At 43.1% G+C, this 22652-nt stretch overlaps 1 protein-coding gene across 1 annotated transcript in view; it reads left to right on the top strand.

The window, feature by feature from the left end:
• The window catches only part of Unc13c (unc-13 homolog C), a 438787-nt gene that overhangs the window by 332770 nt on the left and 83365 nt on the right, over positions 1 to 22652 (top strand). The window contains exon 19 of the mRNA XM_003471882.5: positions 16754 to 16880. Within this exon, the coding sequence (XP_003471930.2) occupies positions 16754 to 16880 (127 nt within the window). The remainder of the gene's footprint in view (positions 1 to 16753; positions 16881 to 22652) is intronic.

Here is a 22652-nt window from a genome sequence, read left to right on the forward strand (position 1 = left end):
AAGGAGAGGGGAGGGCTTCCCTCTGTCTGTGGTTATGGCAGAAGTCGGTTTCTCAGAAGTGATCAGGCCCCCGACCCAAGGCCTCCGTCTTCCAGCATCCAGCCAGCAGTGCCCCTCCGTCCCCAACAGATGGGCTCCCAGCACCCTTTCTGTCTTTTTCCAAGTGACATAGCAAGACGGCATATGCAGAATCTGCAAAGGAAGCTCATCATCTCTTGTAAACCAAGCACAGGATTAATAACCCATAATTTCTGTTATATTCTCATCCTTAGAAGCAAATGGGTAGGTCAAGTCTGTACTCAGCGAAAGAGGATTGCCTACTGGTGTAAGGACCAAGAGACAATCCCCAGGTCAAGCTAGGGGCTGCCCCTCTGAGAGCTGCTGCATGACAAAGGCTGAGGTAGACAGTCTGTGGGTTAGAAATGCCTTCATCCCTTATCAGCTGGGCCACATCAAGCAATTGCCTGGGAAGTGCTTAGAGAAAGTCTGCACCCTAGAAATCAGCGCTCAGTAAACACCACTTGCTTTGGGCAGAGCTAGGGTCAGTGTCCTCACCTGAAAGGAGGATTCAGTGCTGAGGCCTGGGCTGAGACCTATCCCACAGGTGTATCAAAAGCCCCACCTCAACTAATAACCTAGGTCACTAATGAAACGTAGCATTGTACTGCATTCCAGGGCCTATGGCAAGATTATTTCTTCTCTCTCTATTAAAAATGCATAATACTGTCTTTCTGAATGAAAAAAGAAACTGTAAGAAATTTGGAAGATATAAAGAAACATAAAGAACTACCCAGACTCATCTCGAAATTACATATGTACTTATATATGTGTTTTTCACAAATGTACATAATTTGTATAAGCACATTTACACCTTTAACTTGAACATTAACCAAGACACTTCTTACGGGAAAGCCCTGCGTCGCACTATGCTGCTACTCCTGGGTTGTCACTGACTTTTCACCTGCCATGCCTCTGCTTGGCTCAGTCCTTTTCCACAAAGCCTGGCTGGTCCTGTGTGAAAGTGCAGATGGGTCACACATGCCGTGCTCTGGCCTGGCTGGAACTCTCTGCATCACACCTGAATGACAATGTGGCAGTATGTGTCACCCGGATGTTCACGCTTCGCACTGCACCTGGTGTGGTGTGTGCAGCTGCAGTGTGGGCCATCAAGACCACAGGAATTAACCTCACGCACCTCTCCTGTCTCGGCCTGCAGGCCAAGTGGAGCTTCTCTAGTGCAGAGGCTGCTTCCCTGGCTGATCCTGCTCAAGTCCAGGGAGTTGTGCGGCCGCTGTTGCTTCCATTCTGTTGCCCTCCGCTTCGTCCTGCTGGGCATCCTCAGTTCCCTGCACTGTGCTGATGCCACAGCCACTCTGAGCCCATCCCACTCCTCATGTCACTGCATCTCCTCTGCTTTGAGGGTGAGTGCCCAGCCTTGATGTGAGCCTCCAGGACATCCACCTCAGTCTCTGATGAGAGCTGCCTGTATCCTATGTAACAGAGCAACAGGACCCACGGGGCAGTAGGCAGAAGTCACCCAGTGACAGACAGATGTGAGCATCTGCAAGGGCCCACAGAGGGCCAGCCCTGTGTGTGGTGCAGGGTCCAGTTTGGTGTACACACAGGTACCCAGTTGTGCCACAGTTATCAGGTCTATTTCCCTGGCTCTGCATGCACTTCCCCAGAGGCAAGGCACACAACAGTGCTACCCTTTGCCTATGTTTACCTCACTTACTCCTCATGGTTGGGCCGAACAGGCACCCACGCCCGGCCTCAGCTTGCAGGTCTCTGTGGCCTGCAGTTCTGAGCTTCCTGCATGTAAGTGCCCCGTTCTTGGAGCCTGGGCTCCCCACCCCTTGCAGACTGTAGGGAGAAGGGAGATGGTGGGTGCCCAGAGCGCTTCAGCACAGACACGGCACCACAGTCCAGACTTACACTTCATTGTGCAGAGCTGGCTGGAGCCACCAGCAGGCCCTCCTGTCCCCCTCCCTAGAGCTGTGTAAGGCAGCAGAACCTCAGAATGTGTCAGTTACAGCTCATCAAGGCCACAGCAAGCAAGTGGTGTCCAGTGGCCATTGTACTGGTGCTTTTGTTATGATTAAAAGAACAGCAGAGCCACTGAGGGCAAAGGGTGAGAGCATCAGGCTTTTCTAACCCGCCCACTCTGTCCATGTCTTCCGTGCTGAAAGCAATAATGATCAGTTTATCACTTGGTCATCATTTCTCCCAAACCCTTGTAGTTATTTCTCATAAACCCTGAAGGGTAGTTTCACATATGTAGTAAGGAAAACCTAGCCTCAAAATGTTCAGCATAGCTGGTATTTTTCTCATCCTTTCTCTTTACCAGGTTCACTAATGTATAGCATGATAGAGGTAGATAATTCCCATTATAAATAGATACTAGTATTTGTAAATACTTCATCACTTGTAATTTTATTAAATTTTTTGCTTAATTCTACTCAAGTTCATTACTTTAAGATTTCTATCTTCTGCTAATTCTTATGATTTACCACTGTGGAAGATCAACATTGAAATGTTGAAGGCAATGCTGTTGGAATTCCTTTAACTTATTTCTGTCTGCTTAGGAAAAAGTAAGTCAAATCCTCCAGGAGTCAGTATCAGAATTTGAAGGTAATGTAGTTACGGATAAAATGTAAGAGATCTGACTCAGCAAAGTTGAATTTACCTTCTATAATTAAAGCAAGGCACACTATATGACTTACTGAAATGCATCCTTGTCACTAAAATGTTCCATGGTCAAAACAGTAGGGTAATTTGAGGTACAAATGTTGGAACCAATGTTTAACTGATTAGGCCTTCACTTCTCAGAGCACGCTTCACATCCAGCCTTGTCTTTAGCCATAAAACAGTCTCTAGTAACATGTTGACATATTGATAAGTGGAAGTCTTGGATTCAATATTTATTTTTTTGTGAATAAGGAAAAATAAACAGTCTGTTCATTCTTCTCTTTAAAATTATGGCTTGTCAACTTTTATTCCCTTTAGGATGATAGAGCATTCTGACATTTAGTTTTTCACTTTTAATATTCTTATAATGTCTTCTGCATGTGGTTAGCATTTAGTAATCAGATATCAGGTATCGAGGCTTTCAGAAAACTTGTGGCAAATGTAAAGAAGTCTTAAAATTTTATTTTTACTGACCTTTTATCTGTTTTTCTCATATTGAATTATACCTTTCATTTATAAGCTTGGACATCTTTAAAATGTGCTAATTGCTCGTGCTTATTAGGCTATTAAGCTTCTCAGCATCCTATGAAGAAAATCAGCATTAAATATTATCAATAGAAGTTAAGTACACAGACTTGTTGTACAAATGACTTGTTGTACATATTCTCTGTGCCATTGCTTTTAAAAGAATTATCATATTTAAAGTTTCCTAACTGAATAGAAGTGTTTTCATGGGACTTTAAATCCCCCTTCCTCTCTGCTGTGTAGAAGAGGGAGCCAGGAGATGGATAATGACATCAAACACTGCCTCAGGAGTCTCCAGTGCAGATGCACCTGTTGGGCAGTGGAGAGCATTCGTCATCCTTCTCCCCTAAGACTCTGGCTTTAGGTAACTTGATTCAAAGGCTTAGGGACCTTAGGGAACAACTTAGGGAACCACTTAGGTAACAACCGGGGCATGAGGAAAGGAAAGACCTGAGTGAGTCCCAAGTGTGAAACTTCCTGTGATCTCTCTGTGGGGTCAGGATACACACACACACACACACACACACACACACACACACGCACGCACGCACACTGGTGCATAGTAACACACTGAGTATGCGAACCAGGAAAGATTGGAACCTGGACAGATGTCACCTACATGATGACCCAAGGCTTCCCCTGTGAAATTTCAGAGGAATCTCTTAGAGGAATCTGGACAAGGGAGGATCACCCCAAGCAGCAGCCTTCCACCCCTGCAAGGAAAGTCATTAATTCCTTAATAGGCTGTGCTGGAAGGAGGTTTTGCTGACTGAGGACCACATCCAAAGTTTGGTTTTGATGACTGTGTGGTATTTTATATGACATATCCCAGAGAAGTAGGAAGGCTGACTCTATTCAGATCACATCTTCTGATGTAATGAAGCTGTTGAGAGCTTAGATCTTCATCGGGGTGTGATTACCATGTTGAGGAATCACCTTGACCTCTGAGTCACCTTACTCCTCTGAGTCTCAGGATTCTAGCTGCTGCACAAAGTCCTGACATCACCCTGTTCTCTGGCACCGTAGGCTCTCAGGACTAAACACCTGCTCTGTAAGGTTGAGCACTTGGTGTTGGAGATCCAAGTCATAGCCCAGCAGCATGGGCCACTGCATGGAATTATATATCCATGTGATTTCATTTATTTTAATTTCTAAAGTTTTATGCAATTAACTTTTGTTTTTCACCACTCTTGTGTGATCCACCTTCTATAAAACAGATTTACATGGAGTCAGACATGTGCATAGTCTACATAATGGGAGTTGATTGCAGTTGAGGAAATAATTTTGGAGACTGTATTTTTATATTCTGTGAAATATTTTCTCTTACAAAGTAGCATTTTCTAGAATTCAAGATATCCTGTAGATAAGATGACTGTATCTCTTAAACATAATTACAGGACATATGACCTGACAAGTAAGGGAAAACTTATGTGCAAAGTGGCACAATATATTTGAAATTATAAACCTCCAGAAAGCAACACCATATGTTCTGCAAAGCTATAATACAACTATGTATCAAGTAGTCACTTGGTAAGATACAAATTTAAAAGTCTACCACAAAAATAGTCTTTAAAAATGTGAGATGATCTTTAATTTGCATTAAAAAAATGTTCCTAACACCTAAAGAATTTTGCTTGTTTACCTGGACACTTTATAAACTCATATTTAAATATCTAGTCTGAGACAGATACTGTGTCATGTACTTGAGAGCAGGGAAGATAGAGATCTCCTGGCCTTATAAAGTAGCACCAACCAGAGTCAGGTTTGAGCCAAATATTCATACTCACTTAGGCTGAGTAACTGTGGTACCTGCTGTAAATATGAGGTGTGGTCAACATGAGCACACAGGGGTGGGGGTGTTCTGCTTCGTCAAGAGATGAAGAACAGAGTTCCTTTCAAAGATAAATTTTGAGCTGAGATCTCAAGAACAAGCAAGAGTTGAAAAGGGATGGAAAGGTCTATTTAAAACACTTTTAAAGGACAAATGGTTGACAAATATTTTCTTTTAAATTTTGCTTTTAAGTACTCAGGCTGATGCCGGAAGTCTGTAGCCTCTGAAGCTTGGAATTTAACATTTCTCTAGTGGCTCCTGCAGGCGTTTGCTCAGAGGTTTCGCACGTTGGGTAATAAACCTTTCTTCCTCGGTGTGAAGTCAGCCTGCCCTGGACAGCTACTCTCACTGGTCACCCACCACTGGAGCCCAACCACCTTTCCAGCTTCTGTCCCCAGCCAGCTCCCAAGCGGAAGCGCGCATCCCTTTCTAGCTGTTGGCCTGTGTTTCTGCTAGTTCAGTCGCAAGCCAGTCTCCAGCTGGCAAGCTTGACATACATATTCAGCAGCATCTAAATATTGTTGTTGCATCTATTATATGAGCTGCAAAGAACTCACTCAACAGATGGTCCAAAATATATAAAACTTGTAATTCTCAAAACATTTGGTGTTTTATCATAAAATCTGAGTCTTGCCTACCTCTGATGGATTGTATTGCTCAGGCCACAGCCCTTTCCCACCGGTCTGTCTGCTTGTTTAAGGTCTGGCCTCCCACAGGGCTGGGCCACATCCCCAGAGGCAGTCCCTGGTGCAGACTAATGGTGGGAGTCACCCCAGGGCATCAAAGAGGGGTCGGGGTCCCAGTCTGTCCCACTGCACACTGTAACACTGGTGGCCAAGATCATTCAAGATCACACAGAGCTAGGCCTCAGCACTGGCCAAAGCTTGTTGGAACTGCTTCTGCAGAATCTGGCTAGTGTGGTGTCTCTCAGAGGCTCTAGAGTCAGGATTAAAGTCAGTGTCTAAATCCTGTGAAATGTAGAATAGGTTTTGAATGAGGTATTATTCAGTCTTGAGGCATCACTGCATTTGGGGCGTATGAGGAAAGTTATATATCATTCTCATGTCCTCACATCCGTGAGGTCCTCTATCTAAACTCCTAAGTCTCCCTAGTCAGCAAAAATGGTATGCTCACAAGACAAAATTGATAAAATGTACAAGATGTGATAAAAATAGTGTCTGTTTAATTTTTAAAATGTAAAAGACACATTGTCATGAATCTCCCTCAGAATATCCACCCTCACTTCAAACACAGTTAGTTATCCCATGTCCTGTCCACTTTTTGAAGCAGTTCTGAATTCTTCCATAAGTGTCTTTAGTTGTACTGTAGCTGTTTTGATGCCTGAATAGACTCAGAGGGGTTCCCCTTCATGGTCATTTTGACTTTGAGAAGCGCCAGGCCCAGAGGGTAAGGCAGACGAGAACACAGCGTGGTGTTTGCCTGTGCCTGTCTTGCCATTCAGCAGCAGGCAGCAGCCGCATTCATGTAGCTTTTTGATCCCACCTCATGGAAACACTCATGAAAGAGAACTTCCAGAACTGCTTCAGAACATGGCAAGAACAATGTGTTACATTGAACCAGGGGAGTCTTTTAGGGGGAATTCATAGAAATGTGTCTTTTGCTACAATGATTTTTTAAAATTTAAACTCACCATATTCGTCTTACCACACTTTCTTCCTGACCTCTCATTTGGGAAGTGCACATTGAGTAATTAAAGGTCGGGACAGATAGAGAGTCAGGGCTTGAAGCTGGTGGCATAGCTTCCTCTTGCACACAGTCATGGGGGAGCAACGGGAGGTGGGAAGTGATGGCCCAGGACAGGCAGGACCCAAGGTGGGCAGGGCGGCAGGCTTGCCATTGGAACCCAGTCACTGGGAGCTCACACACCTCAGGGTGGGTCCCCACTGTGAGGCTGCATGTCCATGTTGTTGAGATCCTGCCTGGATTCAGCCATGGTCACTGCTCCATTAGCTCTCCAGTGGTCACATCTCTCTCTGTCTGCCCATGTATTTGTCCCAGGCTGCTGGAAAGTCTCCTACCCAGATATTCTTTGAAAACTATGAAATGAAATCCAGCAAAACAGAGCTAAAGTAGGCATGCAGAGAAATGGCTATTTAAGCAAAGAAATTGTCAACAAAGGAAAATAACCATTATCACTAATAATAAATTCAAAAATAAATGAATATATACAGTGTTTTAAAGATTCCAGTCAACATATAAGTGAGCCATTTTTCACCCTATCATTATGACTTCTCAATTAATTCCATTTTCTTTGTAAGTAATTGATAGAGGCAAACTCAGAAAGCTAAGTTAAGGATAGCTTAGTTGAAACCTACCCAAAAAAGAAATTTCTACTGTTTGTATGTTGCAAATAATTAATACAAATCAATTTATTCTTAAAAAAGAATCTCAAATACAGGTTATATTTAAATAAATAATGAGAAAATGTACAGGAAACTATAAAAAGTGAAATCTATAAAAATTCAAGTATGTAAATAGAAATCTGTGAGCAGTGATTTTGCAATAAAACAGCACAAACTTATGAGAAATACATGAAGCTGATGGTTTATGAGTGGTTACATGCGCTAAGCACTGTGGGAGAAAATTACATTTGTATTTTATTGGCAATTCTTAATAAAAAGGGACAGGCCTAGACAGAGCCCTTTGTTACCGACAGGGGGATGTCTGACAGCAGAGAGGTGCTGCCCTCCAGAAACCCTGAACCACAGACCTGCAGTGGAGTGCAGAGCTCCAGGCCCGGGCCCTCCACTTGAGCAGGTGTCCACAGGAAGCCTGGAGAGAAGGGAGGAGGCAGCTGCAGCCTTCTCCAGGCCCAATCTGCAGCTCACAAGGTCAGGGCAGGACAGCGATTCAGCAATTCGCCATTTCTGTTCTCAGGGTGCCTTAGGACAAGAAGAGGATACCCAGGCCTGGCTGGTGTGGGAGATATGGAGAGGACAGGTAACTGCTTGTCACTTCCCTGCAGTGGTCCCTGTCACCCACACTGGCCAGCCTGGCCTTTCACGTCTGCCTAGTGAGCTCTGGGCTCTCTTCTCTCTCCAGAGCTGAGCTACAAATACAAGCCAGACCCCAGGCACACGCCTGTGTCCAGGCTGTCAGGGCAGTGTCTTCACTGTAGGTTGCAAGGTCATGGGTAACCTGGTCCTGCTGCTCTCTGAGCTCAGCCCTCAGTCCTCTGGGTTTTCTGCTCTTATCTTGTGGGCCTTCTGCTGTCCTGAGGCTGGTCCCACACTCTTGCTGATGGCTGTCGCTCCCTGTGTCTACACTGCAGGCTCCTCCTAGCCAGCTCCAGGGCTCGCTCTCTGGTGAGTCGTTTAAAGCCTGCCCTCCTTGCCCTGGCAAGAAGCTCGTGCCTGCTCTTCCCACTCTTCCCACAGCCTGTGCCTCCTCATGAGGACACCACAAGATCTTCATTTTCCTTTGCTGTATGCTCCAGGAGAGAGCAGCACCCAGTTTGTAGCAGATCATCAGCAAATATGTGCTGCATAGGTGAACAAAATCTACAGATCAGTCCCGGTTCTATGCACAGATGTATTCCATGTTACGTGCATGGCTGGGGTTCCCGGGAAAAACACAAAGGGGATGAAGCTGACATTTGATCTCTTCTTCGTGGCTGCCCTGGCCCATGACTCCCCAGTGACTCTGGATTCCTGAGGACCTGACCATCCCCACTGTGCCCCTGCCCTGGCCGGCCACCTCTTCTGCGGACACATCTCTCTCTCATTCCATTCTTCCTTCTAGGTGTCCACCTCTGTTTCCTATCACTGGGCTGTGGACAGCTGCCTCCCAGCTTCTTGCCCTAAAGTCCTCAGTTGTTCCCCATGGGCCACTATCTGCTCTAAAGCGGCAGTTGCAGAGCCCCTACAGGGCTCCCATAGCGTGGGTCTGTGACGAAGGTCCTGTGTACTGCTCCTACTGATGAACCAGGAGCCAGCAGGGTCCAGGCAGGCCTCTGCAGGAGCTGGGGAGCCCACCAGGAGGACCCGGCCACACTCCGCAGGGAGAGCTGCTTCCTGCCTTGGCCTCAGGCACCTAGTACACCAGTTTCTTCTTTTCTTTTTCTTGGCTTTTCTTCCTAAGATTTTGCCAGACACATAAATATGTCATGCAGGAAACTTTTGTATCATTCTCACTCTACACAAATTCCTAAGAAATTTGATAAGTTACTATTATGCTTAAAATTTCCTCTTTGCCTATTTTTATTTATGAAAGCTTCATGAACTTCCCTAAAAGGTGGGCTAGGACCTGGATCACATGACCACGCCTCCAACTCCTGGAGGAAGTGCACAGTTGGGACAATGGGGAGCATCCCGAAAGCAAGAGGGAAGGCGTTCATGCCCAGCTGAACCATGGCCGCTGCTGTGAGCAGCTAACACCCCAGGTCACCCTAGAACAGGCAGCTTTTGCCCCTTCCTGCTGACCATTACTTCCTTTTCATGAAGCCAGGGAGCCACTATCATAGCCTGGATTGGATTTACTCATTGTTGCTGCTTGTAGTCATTTTACTCTTCTGGGGTTACATCATCCACACATCAAAAGTAATTATACAGCAATGACTAAGGAAGAAAAAGCCTGACAAAATCATGAGGATGAATGAAAATTTGTAATTTCTAAGTTTCTCACCAAATATACTTCTTTCCCTCATGTTTATGTACTTTGTACATGTAAAATTTGTAATAAGAATTCCCAGATTTACTTTTATATACTCCTTATCTTAGTTACTTTTCACTCATTGTTGAGACAAAATACCTGGCACCCAAAATTAGGAAAGGAAAGGTTTATTTCCTACAGTTTTGGGGGTTACAGTCAATTCTCAGCTGGCTCCAAGGCAGGGTAGCATGGAGGGGCAGCTATTCATGGCCACCCCAAACAGCAAGAAGGAAAATCAGAAAGACAAAAGACACACCTCCTTCCCACCCTTACACTATAAACCAGCTTGAAGGCTTGGGGGGCTACCCCAGACACAGACCATAACACTGCTTTATCAAAGTGCAAACACTCTATTGGCTGGCTGTTAGTGTGTGTAACTCAAAGGAGAAAAAGGTTTCTTTTGACCCAGGATTTCAGGGGTTTCAACCCCTGGTCAGCAGACATAAAGGCAGAACATGGTGGAAGCGCCTGGTGAAGAAAACTGCTAAATTCATGACATCTGGGAAACAGGAAGGAAAGACCTAGAGAGGAAAGTCGAGAGACCTGATATAGCCCCCAAATCATGACAGCTCCTGTGCTTTAACTAAGCATCTCTCAAGTTTATCAAATTGAAGATCAAGATTAGTCATCACACAGTTTTTCAACTAGATCTGACAACTTCTGAGCGTGACATCATAGATAAAAAAAATCAAACTTTTAGCTGGGCGTGGTGGTGCATGCCTATAATCCTAGCACTTGGGAGGCTAAGATAGGAGGATCCTTGCAAGTTTGAGACTGGCCTGGGCTGCAGAGTGAGCTCAAGGCCAGCCTAAACTGCATAGTGGGACCCTGTCTGTCTCTGTCTCAAAAAGACACATACACACACACAAAAAAAATATCAAGCTTTTCAATACAGTTTCTAAAATATTTTAAGAATATTCCAAAAAGGGTTTCTTAAAGCCTTTGTTCTTACATGTGCCTTTTGCAACGTTTCACTCTATTGCATACTCTCACAAAAAAAATATCATACAGTTAGAAAAAATTATTATCGTGTAACTAGTACATCCTGTTTTCAAGTCAGAAACGGTGCTTACATAACTTGCTTAACATTTTGGTTTTATACCTATTGTCAAATTCAAAAAGGCAAAGTTCTACAATGTTTGGGAAGATATATGAAAACTCTTTTCTGAGACTAAACTTTATTAGTTGTTTTTCCAGGAAACATACTCAGTTAATACAGGAAAAAAAAACTATGGCTTAAAAGACTTTGACACTTTTAAATAATCTTCAATGATATTGATCAGAAAATTCCTAGGAAAACAAAGAAGGATTTAGTACAAAAAACTTATATTTGCATAGGTAAGTACTCCCTGTAGTTAGCTATCACAGTTTGTCTCCCTACACTCACCCTTTTTTTTTCTTTCTTTCCAGACAAGAACTCTTTTTTCAGATCAGGTCATCCTTGAACTCACTGTGTAGCCCAGGATAGCCTTAAACTTGTGTCGATCCTCCTGCTTCAGCCTTCTGAGTGCTGGGATTACATGCATGCACCACTATGCCAAGCTTGGCATTCATTTCACTTTCAGAAGTACTCAGACAAAGCAGAACTTATCTAAAGATAAGCAGTATTCACAATTTTAAAGTACTGAGAAAAAATAAGTTTCACTCAACACAGTAACCAAAAGGGGCATGAAAGTTGTGTTTTCTGGGTGTTGACGGGATAATCTTTTTGCATGACCCAAAAAATAGAAGCCCTAGAAAGAAGTTGCAAGGGCACATCTTCAGTTCACTGTAGGGAGGTAGTGAATTCAGCAATTCAATGTGAACCACCAGTTTTCCACTGGCTTACATGTAGGAGATAATGAATTTTTGGCTTGCAGGTGGTTCAGGTGACTTTAAACCTAGATACAGTGTGCAGTCACAAGGGATGGGTTTTGAAGCCAGAACCAAATGGTGAGGCTCTGGGAACCTCCACTGACAAGCTGTATAATACTAAGCAAATCAGTTGGTTCCAGTTTTAGCCACGTGTTTTAACAGATTCCTGAACCACTAAGTAAAATAGAATTTATTCTACTCCCACCCCCTCCCAAGTCATTTCAGGAACTGGTACTACTTAGGACTTTACCTGATGAGAAAATCGTTTTGTATTTAAGCCACTAAACATTTTGTGTTAAGCCACTAACCTGACAGTTATCACAGTAACGTTACTCTAACACAAAACATTAAGGCCTCAGAACTAATACTGTTGTGATAAAAGTCACACTATATGGCCCTGGCTTAGTAGTCCAGTGGCAGAGGCACAGGCAATAAGGGCTCAAGGTGATGGAACAGAAGGCAGCGGAAAGCTGCTTAGCTCTCATTGGAAGCTGAGTGCCCAATAAAGTGGAAGTTTCTAGAAATTACCGTTTTCAGAAAAAAAGTTATATGTTTGGCTCTTACTGGCTAGTTTGGGAATGCACTTGAAGAAACAGTAGCTCAGGCAAGGAGTGACTGATGAGAGAGAAGAAATGAGAAAATCTAAAAATGCAGGGCTTAGGAATATTGAAAAATATCAGATTGCTTTCAAATTCTTAACAGTGAGTGATAACATGACCTTTTAAACATGACCTAAATCCAATAAAACTCAGTAAGCAGAGGGACTTAGTTCTGTGGTAAAGATCAAAATGAAGGTAGCCCTTAAACCGACTTGTTTTGGATGACCTCCACATAGCTACCACAGGCAGATGCATCAGGCCAAAACAACGAGAGAACATGGTGATTACTATGTGTAGAATCGGTACCAGCGTGGGCTTTCAAGCTCGGGCCAGGTGGCTAGGAGTAAATGATTAGGTAAATGATGGGTGGTCAAGGAAACCAGCATTCAGATCAGAAATGCCTGTGGACATTTGAAATTAGAACCACTTGTGACACCGAACCTGTAAGCAAAAGGCAGAGTTTGCAGGCTGCCCGACTCTTAAGCAAGGACTGCTTACCAATACCATTTAGACGTGGTCTAAAAAACATCCTGCACAGAGCCAGGGGCCAGGAAAAATAACAGACAGAGGTGTTCCTTCCAGGAAGTAAGATCAGCACACATTCAACTTCCTACACACAAGTCATACAATATTTGACTATTAAGATCTCAAAACTGCCCAGAAAAGAGACTGCTCTGCTGCCCAGATTCCACCCTGAACCATGGGTGTGGGCTGGGAGAGGAGACAGTAAACTCCTTTGTCCTCTTAGTTCTCTGGTCTTCAAGTCACGAGAAGCTGTATTTGAGCTTGACAGACACTACTACGCACCACCTGGAGGATTTCGATTGGGCTGACCACCGTGGTGAAACGGTCTCTAGGATCTCGAGGGGACACACTGAGAGTTACATGTGTGAGAAGGAAGCAAAAAGCTGCTGGTGCCTAGAAAGATGGACTACGGCAAAGATTTCACATGTGGGAGTGTCAAAAACTAGGAAGGAACCCGTGGGTAGTTAGACAGTGAGAATGCGTTTGGGCCAACAGGACTTGAGAAGCAATGTTAGCTACTTCAGAGGCTTTTTATAGCTTAAAACCAGCCTGAAACAGCCTTTCTTTTCTCCAACCTGACTTGACTGACAGACAAGACTTGAGACAGTCTTGACTGTCTCATTCCAGAGCCACAGCTCTAGCAGACTGAAGGGGACTGCCTGATTCTCACTAGTGATATCAAAAAAAAAAGTCTTGCTGAGATGTGTGAGGTTCCTACTGTCTATCCTGTTTTAAAATATGTATCCAAGTGGGCATGCTTTAGTTTCTCAAAAGGAAAGATTCTCAGAGGGGTCAATGACACAGAAACTCAAAACAGCAGTGGGGAAAAAAGCCAGAAATTCTATAAAATCTCTAATGTGTTATTCTAAAGAGCACTCTTTAGAATACAAATGGAAAAATACATAAAAATTAAGCAAACATAAGTGGAAGAATAAGTAAATATCAATTACCCAGCAAGATAATTTCCTATTGTGAGACCATCTAGACCCTGACACACATTAATTACACACAAGGAAATAACAAAGAAATATCCTATTATTTCCTGAAGCAAAATTACAACTGGGCTGGGATGGTTAGCCAATTGCAGTGGTCTTCCCTAAAATTCTTACTGTAATAAGTAATGGATTATTGTGAAATATGTCATTTGATTAAAGCAAAAATCAACATCAGAAAAAAAAAGATTCATAGACCAAGTTAGTTTTTATCATAGTATGTGTAGTCATTTTGCACATTTTCTATATTATTTCTCCAAGCTTTAATAGTGTGCCTTACTTTTGGCAGCTAGAATTGTAGGTGCTGTCTAACCTTCACAGTCACCCTGATATTATGCGACTTGTGCAGGCTATTTAAAGGAAAAGGATAACTCCTAGTCTACCTCATTTCCCATGTTTGTGTGGCTTAGCATTCTCAGGGTCTAGAAGGGAACCTGTATCTGTGTATTGTCAATACAAACACACAGAACCTTGGATGGACGTGCCATGTGTGCATGCATGTGCACATGCAATAATGTTAGCGCCCAGGTCTCTGCATGGCAGCCCTGTGTGTACATGGTATCTAAACACACTGTGTGTGTGTATATGGTATCTAAACACACTGTGTGTGGGGCCTGACCCTGGCTTTGTCCTTGATGAGCTGGAAGTCCTTCTGTCACCACCTGCTAGAGGCAGAGCCTACTGCCCACTCCCAGAGTGACACTGGGGTACACCTGGAAATGCTGTAGGCTGTGAACTCTAGAAGAAAACAGGCCATTGTGATACAGTAGTGTCGCAGACTAAAGAAAGGAGTGATGTGTGTTGGAATCCACATGGCTGCCTTTGGCCTAAGAACGGGTGGAATGCATCCCTATCATGTGTGCCAATGCGTAATTGTACATTCCTATGGCATCCCTGAAACCCATAGAGATAGGACATTCTGGAAAAAACACATTCTTTCCAAGCAAAAGTTAATAGACACCATCTAATAGGAAAATAGTTGCATCTTCTAAATTGCCAAGCTTTTTCCTTATATAAGGAAGTAAGTTTATTATTTTATTTAAGAAGTAATTTTTTATTATACTAAAATATTCATATTTTTATGAAAGTTCAGATTAAATTTTGAACAGAATTATTATACTGCAATTTAGAAAACTAAATGTTTCATTTTTGTAAATGTAACAAGCTACTTGGTTCTTTATTGCCAACATTAAAAATTTAGAGGATTGATAGCTACATAATTCTATGAGTCATTCATATCTTATGAATTTAATGCATTTTGTCAGTATGGTCTGCCATTAAGTAGAAGTAGTTTGAGTGAAAGTCAAAATAGTTTCAAGTGTATTTTGAATTTGATATTAACCTCTTAGACTAACATTGAGTAGTACATAGGATGTAATTATAGTTTACTTGAAATGTGTCCTATTGGATACATGCTCATACTTTATGGGAGAAACGGAGGAACACATGAAGAAACAGACAGGTGATTTAACGGTAACCACTCACGTTGCTGGCCGTGGAAGTGGTAATAACTGCTCAGAGTACAACCGAGAGCACTCAGGCGTGAGCCAGGTGTCGGAGAGTGTGGAAAGGCGCATGGCATCTCACGGGACCCACGCATCCCATTTCTATGCTGTTTCCCACTCTCAGCCTTCGACCCTTCTCAGTGTGCACTGAGCAAGTCTGTGTGAGGGCGGTGAGTAAACAAGGTGGCATTGGGCTCTGGCCCAGCACCAGCGTGGGCTCCCAAGAGGCAGGGTGATGTGTGAGAGCTGAACTCGCTGCCTGTGAGGGTCCTGCGGCCACGCTCTCCCTCATCTGCATTCTGGGCACCCTGCCTGCAGGGGCACAAAACCAGCATTGGTCCCTAAGAAATGGAGGGCTGGCACTCTCTGAAGGGTGAGGGATGGGGGAGCCAACATCCGTGTTGACAGAATGAATTTGGGGTGATGGGAGGAAAGCATCTTCCTCATAATGCTGCATCCTCTTTGGCCGAGAAGTACTGCACTTATCGCTTTGCTTCTGTGAGTCCATGTTTCTGTTCCTCCCCTCACACCTGCAGATTGCCTTGAATTAATTATTGTTCAGATACATAATTTGAAGATGTTTGATTTGGGGTATTCTCTCCTTTGTGTGGTACTGGGATCTAAATCCCTCTGCAGTCAGGTGTTGGAAAGCAAGCACAGCCTCAATCTTGTATAACATTCTAATTGGTGTGATTAGCATTTGAAGAAGTTGGCCAGACTGCAAAGTTGGTGAAATTTGTGCCTTAACTCAAAGCGCCTTTAGCTTAATGAAGAAGCCAGGGCTTCTCTGACGGTGCTGTCACCCTGAATACAGCAGGGAGGGCTAGATTTGTATATGTAGCTGTAGCCAGAATCAGCCATGCTACGAATGGGAGGGAAGTGTGTGCAAATGACACCCATGCACGTCTCTCTCTCCTCCGCTTCCTGAATGTCCAGATGGCAAACCAGTTTCAAGGTATACTTTTGATACAAGAGAAAAAAGTGCCGCAGCTTAGAAAATCCTCCTCAAGAAATAGGGTGCAAAATAATCTTAGCTGAACTTAAAAAGTGAAGAAAAATGATGTGACTTAGGAGTTAGTTTTTCTTTTTCAACTCTCTTCATTCTGTCTTAAATAACCAGCTAGAAAAGAGATCCACCTGCTTCATTCCCTGCATCAGTTGGCAGTTATGGCTTCGTGTGTGAATCACGTTTCATGCATGCTTCAACGCTTCGTATGAGGCTAACCATGGACAATATGAGACGATTTGGGCTTGCTGACAAACAGAAAAATTTCAGCATGTCTCACTCATTAGCTACACCAAAACTCTCAGCTTGTCCAGGAAGACATTAAACTATCCCGTCTCTCCCAGTGCTGCTGGACACACCCTGCCCTGTGAGAGCAAGGATCATGTTTGCAACTTGGAAATTTCTAGGTCTGTTTTGCAATTCTCTTTGCCTTTACCTCTCATCCACCATTTTCTTTTGAGATATATTAGACACACTAATGATAGATGTAGATTGGAATACAGTGGCATTGTTGGCAAACCAGACTCTGTTAACTGTTTGATTTTTATCTGCTATAGAACACGAGAAGCAGCGGTTATGCAAAAGCACCGATTACATGAATTTGCATTTCAAAGTGAAGTGGTTCTATAATGAGTACGTGCGAGAGCTTCCTGCCTTCAAGGATGCTGTCCCGGAGTACTCCTTGTGAGTAGAGATCTGAATCCCTGTTTGTTCTCAGCTCCATTTCATGAAATTACAGCTGAATTGTGCAGCACTCATATCTCCTCCCAGTCTTCACTTGAAAGCAAGCGTCTCCATCACAAAACTCATGATAGCACAATATCTTTGGGAACCATATTTAATTGTGTTGCAGTTTTCAAGTATGCCTTACTGGGATGTTCAACTCAAAGAGGAGAAATACAGAGCAGGACATGGTTCACATGATGCGATTCTTTCCTGTAAAAGTGCTAGGACACAGATGGGTTGTTTTGATGAAGAATTTGTATATTGGTCCATACAATCAGATTGTTCCTTTAATTTGAAGCTTTCGCTCTCTTACAAATTCATATTTCCAAAATAGAAATCAATTATTTAATCAGGAACATTTTCCTTTGTAAGCTTACCTTTACTGACTCCATCTGTAATCACAGTGGTATCCATAGTGTTCTGTGTCCAGTTGTGTCTCAGGTCCCTTTCACCCTGCTGAAGGGGTCCTCTGCACGCCAGGCCCTGGGCCAGTGCCTAACGCCAAGACCTCACTCTCTAGAGGGCTTGGACTCAGGAGAGGTCAATAAGGCAAAGGGCAAGAGACACAAGTGTTAACTTCAGTAACATACACAAATTTCAGTGAGTAGGGTCTCACAGAAGACAAGCATGACCCCAAGGACTCCACACAATCTTACGATAGTATAGCCTTTAAAATGGAAAACCATTCAGCTTATGCCAAGAGAGACAAAAGGAGCAAAGTAGTACAGAAATGAAAATCCTTAGTGTAACGATAAAATGTAATTCAGAATATGCAGGCTATGACCCACAGAAAATAGTGGGGTCTAAGGTAGTTTTACAAAATCAGTAGAAAGTGATATAGAAAAAGTAGTGCTGGACTGGATTATTTTGAACAGAGGCTGTGAAGCTTGGCCCACGTTCATTGGGCACTGTGGGCTGTAGAGAGACAGAGAAGGCAGTCAGGACTTAGAAGGTCATGTGCAGTGCATGGTAACACACCAACAGCTTACAGCTTTCCCATGGATGTGCACAGCATGGAAAAGGACGGGGGACAAGATAGCATTAAACTATAAAGGGAGGGCATTTTTGGCCAAAGGTTACAAGATGTCTGTCACACAGGGAGAATAAATTCAAGAGACCCTGTTGTACAGCTTAGGAACCATAGTGAATAAAAGTGTATTGTATTCTTGAAAATTGCTAAGAATCATTTCTATGTGTCCCAAGTAGGTAACACATATTAACTGAATTTAGCCAGTCTACAACATGTGCGTGTTTCAAAATATGTCACGTAGAGTAAGTCTATACAAGTTCGTTAGTTAAAAACATTTATGTTAAGTGGAGCTGGGAGTAAAGCTCGGGGCAGAGTGCCTGCCTGGTATGTGCAAGACCCTGGGCTCCAGCCCACACTGCAGTCATAGCACAGAGGAGGTGAAGTGGGTGGGAGAGACAGTCTGAGGATGCAAAATGCAGACCATCAAAAGGTACTAATAAAGGTGAGTGAGGCAAGAGTTAGGACGTGAGCCGAGCAATCGGGAGTTCACCAGCTTGAAACAGGAAAGGGACCGTCAAGCTGCTTGCCAGACCCTGCTTCTGGCTCTGTCCAGGCTCCTTGATATGCTCATTGAAGACTGTAAACGCTCAGTGTAATCAAACAGCATGGGCAGGTGAGCAGGCCAGAGGACAGGAGCTGAGGGGTCCAGGTCCTGGGAGGGAACTGCTGCGTTAGAGTCCCCAGCAACCACCCCCCTTGCCACTCCCCACCCTTGTTGCTTTCCCCATTCACAGAATTAAGTCCTGTTGCGGGCCAGCAGTGACCATCTGGTTGCACCCTCAGACATCCCCAGGGCTGGAGAGATGACGTCACTGTGCAGGGACACAAGGGCTGCTTGGACTTGTGGGACCCAGGTCCCAGACAGGCACACTGCAGGCCACATGCTTTTCCCTGGAGGCGTTTTCTGATTCCTGATCTGCCTGTGTGAGGGGACCGAGACAGAAAACATGAAGCAGATAGCAGGCACAAGAGATTTAGAACTAAGTGGACTTCAGCAGTGGCACAGACATACAAACCAGAAGTCAGGTCTCTTTAGAAGAGAAGGATCATTTTAAACACTGCAGGCCTGCAGTGCCCTGTTGGAGAAATGAAGAAAAACTGGAAACAGACCACCCAAACCAGAAATAGGCCAGCCTGAAGCCCAACATTGCCTGGACTGAGGTGCTTTTCTGACTTCTATCTACAAGGAAAAATTTAAAACCTCTCTGAAGGAAATGATCAACAATAAGTCCACAGTTTTTCATAGCTAACATATAATTGCCTACAAAATATGAAAGGCTCTCGGTCAACAGGACACAAATGGCTAGAACCAGACACAGACTTTGATGTACGCTTTAAAATGCTGGATTCAGGCATGGTGGCATACATCTATAGTCCTAGCACTCAGGAGGCTGAGGCAGGAGGATCACAGTGAGTTTGAAGCCAGCCATAGTGAACTCAAAGCCAGCCTGAATTATGCAATGAAAACTTGTCTTACATAATAAATAAAATAAAATAAAATAAAATAAAATAAAATAACCTGGATAATATCAAAAGAAAAATTGAGCCTAAAAGAAGACTGAAATGGAAATTATAGATCTGGAACCAAATGAAATAAAGAATGAAATAGATGAAGTCAGTGGACACAGTGGGGGCAGGAGTAACTGGAAATGGGTTGGGAGGAAAGAAGAGTATAGAAACAGAAACAGAAAATAAGAAACACAGGGGGAAACACAAGCAGGCATATGTGGAACTGGTTAAAAGGACTAACGTGCAGGGAAATAAGTAAGAGAAAAGAGAAGGGGAGGAAACCGCACAGCCTGAACCACACAACACAGGCTCAGTCAGCAGTGGCCTGCAGGTGGCACGGCAGCCAGGGCGTCGGCTGTGCCACTCTCCCTGCTGTGCTCACGGTGACGGGACTGCTGACGTGTTTCTCAGAATAGACCCCGTCAGCAAGCAGCTCGGGCTGCACCGGGGCATGGCTGAGGGTGCAGGAGATCCAGGGTTTGCGGAAGGCAGGGTCCACAAGTTCTACAAAACCAGGGCAGGTGAATGCAAGAATGCACTATATAAAGCTATCTCAACCCAAAAAGAATGAAAAGCCTTTAAATGTGTTGGGCTTAAGGAAGATAGTCACCCAAAACATGAGAACATAGCAATGTTAGGTAAAAATATAGAAACAATAATGGAAAGAAAACTTTTTTGTTTTGGGAATTGAAGCCAGGACCTTACACATACCCAGCCCTTTTTACTTTAAAAGAATTTTTTTTCGAGAAAAGGTGTTAGCATTATCAAATCACCTGGGCTAGATTTGAACCTTTGATCCTCCTGCTTCAGCCTCCCAAAGTGCTGGGATTACAAGTACAACAGCGTAGGCCACTTCACCTGACTAAAGTAGCAACATGTTTGAATTAAGAAATAATAAAACCTGGCACATTTTGTGGAATGCTGAAAATAGGAAAATTTATAGGAAAAAATGAAAGGAAATATAAGTATTTGCTGAAAACAAAAAATAAAGTTACAGGAAAGTAGATGAAATAAAATAATCTTACCTTAAAAAGTAATCTTACCTGGAATAAAAGTAAAATAGAAAATTTTAATATTCAAAAGGTTTTCTTCATTGTTAAAGACTGATAGAAGTTTTAAAAAACATAAGAAACACAGTGTGGTATGAGGATATCCAAATAAAATAACATCGGAAAAGGATATAATAAAGATCTTATAATAATAAAAAATAAAAATGTTTATACCAGTACAGTTAGAAATTTATATAAAAATATACAAGTTCCTTTTGAAATAGAACAATTAAGTTGATGTAAGAAAAATATATAAAATCTGAGTAAGCCTATTAATATTTTAAAAAGTGAATCTCACATTAAAAATCCTGTTACAAATAAAATTTCCAGGCCCACCTGGCTCCAAATGGAGTTCTTCCATTGTTTGAGAAGGAAACTTCACCCACATGACATGGTTTTCCAGGAAGGACATGAAGACTGAAATCACTGCTTGAGGCCAGCATGTCCTCTTTACGGAAACCTACTGGGAACGTGACAACCAAGGGTGACAACAGGAGCCCTTCTCTCCCAGATTGTCTCTGTCACTTCCGGCATCGCTGGGACAAACCATGTGACATCTGCAGCTTACAGCAGGAAAGGGCTGTCATTTTGGCTCACAGTGCAGACGCTCCACTTCTGGGGGCTTAAACACAGAAACAGCCAGCTCAGCAGAGCAGCCTGGGTGGAGCAAAACTGTGCCCAGGAACAGAGAGGGAAGCGCAGAGGGAGAGCAACCCTGTTGGGTGGCAAGTCACAGCCTTCGGGATTGCCTCTCCTGACCAAACCCAACCTGAGGGCAAAACCTCACTGATGAATGCCTCAGGCCCAAGCATAACGTGAGTTTAATTTTTCTAAAAACCTCCACTGAGATGTGAGCCAGTACAAACTGGTAATTTATGAAAAGGCCAATATAACATCACAATAGCAGAGTTAATTCCTAGAATATTACATTAGACAAAAACAATGGCAAATCCCCCACATTTACAGAATAATGGAGAACAATCCCTATAATCATTTCCCTAAACACAGAATAATAATTTGGTAAAATAAAATGTCAATTTGCTAAAAAAAGTCTTAGTTCAAAATAGGATATTATCTTAATGTAATAAATGATTCTTCCTCAAAGTAGCAATGACAAGAAACCTTTAAGGAAGTATTATACTCACTGGAGAAATTTCACAAGCTCCTTTTGAGATAAAAATGAGACATATCTGATGTGTCACTTTTAGTGACGTTGTCTTAGGAGACAAAGCCAAGGCAATCAGACAGGAAAGTATGATTATGGAGCCACCATGGCAGAGCGTTTGTCTAGAAAGCACAGTGCCCTGGCTCAATACCCAGCACTAAAACATAAAGAAAATTACAATTTTAAGAACAAATAATGATTCTACTTGATTTTTGGGTAATGTGATTGTGCCTGTATGAAATCCAAAAGAAACTGTAGAAAAATATTAGCATTTTAAAAGTACATTCTAAATTCTAAATTGGTAAGTCTAAATAATTCTAAAGTGGTAGGTCTACATAAAAGTTTATTAAACTTATTTACTAAAGGCTCAAACGAAGAATTACATGCCTTAGGATTTAAACAGTGATAAAACTATCAGAAGTAAATGTGATGAAAGGTGTTGAAGTCATTTTTACAACTATAACAGTATTAATTTAAAATTAAGAAGAACTGAATAAAATGTATAATATTCCTAAACAGATCAATTATTATAAAGATGATTGTTCTTCAAAATTAAAATATGCACTCCTATAAAATTTCTAGAAGTGATTTTTGTGCAAATTAGCAAGCTCGTTAAAAGATACCTGTAAAATGCAAAGGTCTAAGGATATCCAGGCAAACTTGAAGGAGCAGCTAAAGAGCTGGAGAACACCATTGACCTCTAGACTTCTCAGAAAGATACGCTGTTGGAGTAGCATGGTGTGGGGGAATGACAGAGGAGCCAGTGGGGAGTGAGCTCGGAAGGATGCACACACGGGGACTGATTCACATCAAGACGCCTGCCTGTGCGCTGCAATGGGGCAGTGTGGGTCCTGGGTCACCTGGGCATCCATGTGGCCGAACCAGGAGGCTTCTCTCAGCCATCCACAGAGCCCGCCTACAGAAGGTGGACTGTGGCTCAGCACTGAGCAGTGAGGGGCAGAGGCTTGTGGCAGCAG

Source organism: Cavia porcellus, unplaced genomic scaffold (assembly GCF_034190915.1).
Source record: "Cavia porcellus strain 051 isolate PalLab524CR breed Dunkin Hartley unplaced genomic scaffold, mCavPor4.1 scaffold_1, whole genome shotgun sequence".
NCBI lineage: Eukaryota > Metazoa > Chordata > Mammalia > Rodentia > Caviidae > Cavia > Cavia porcellus.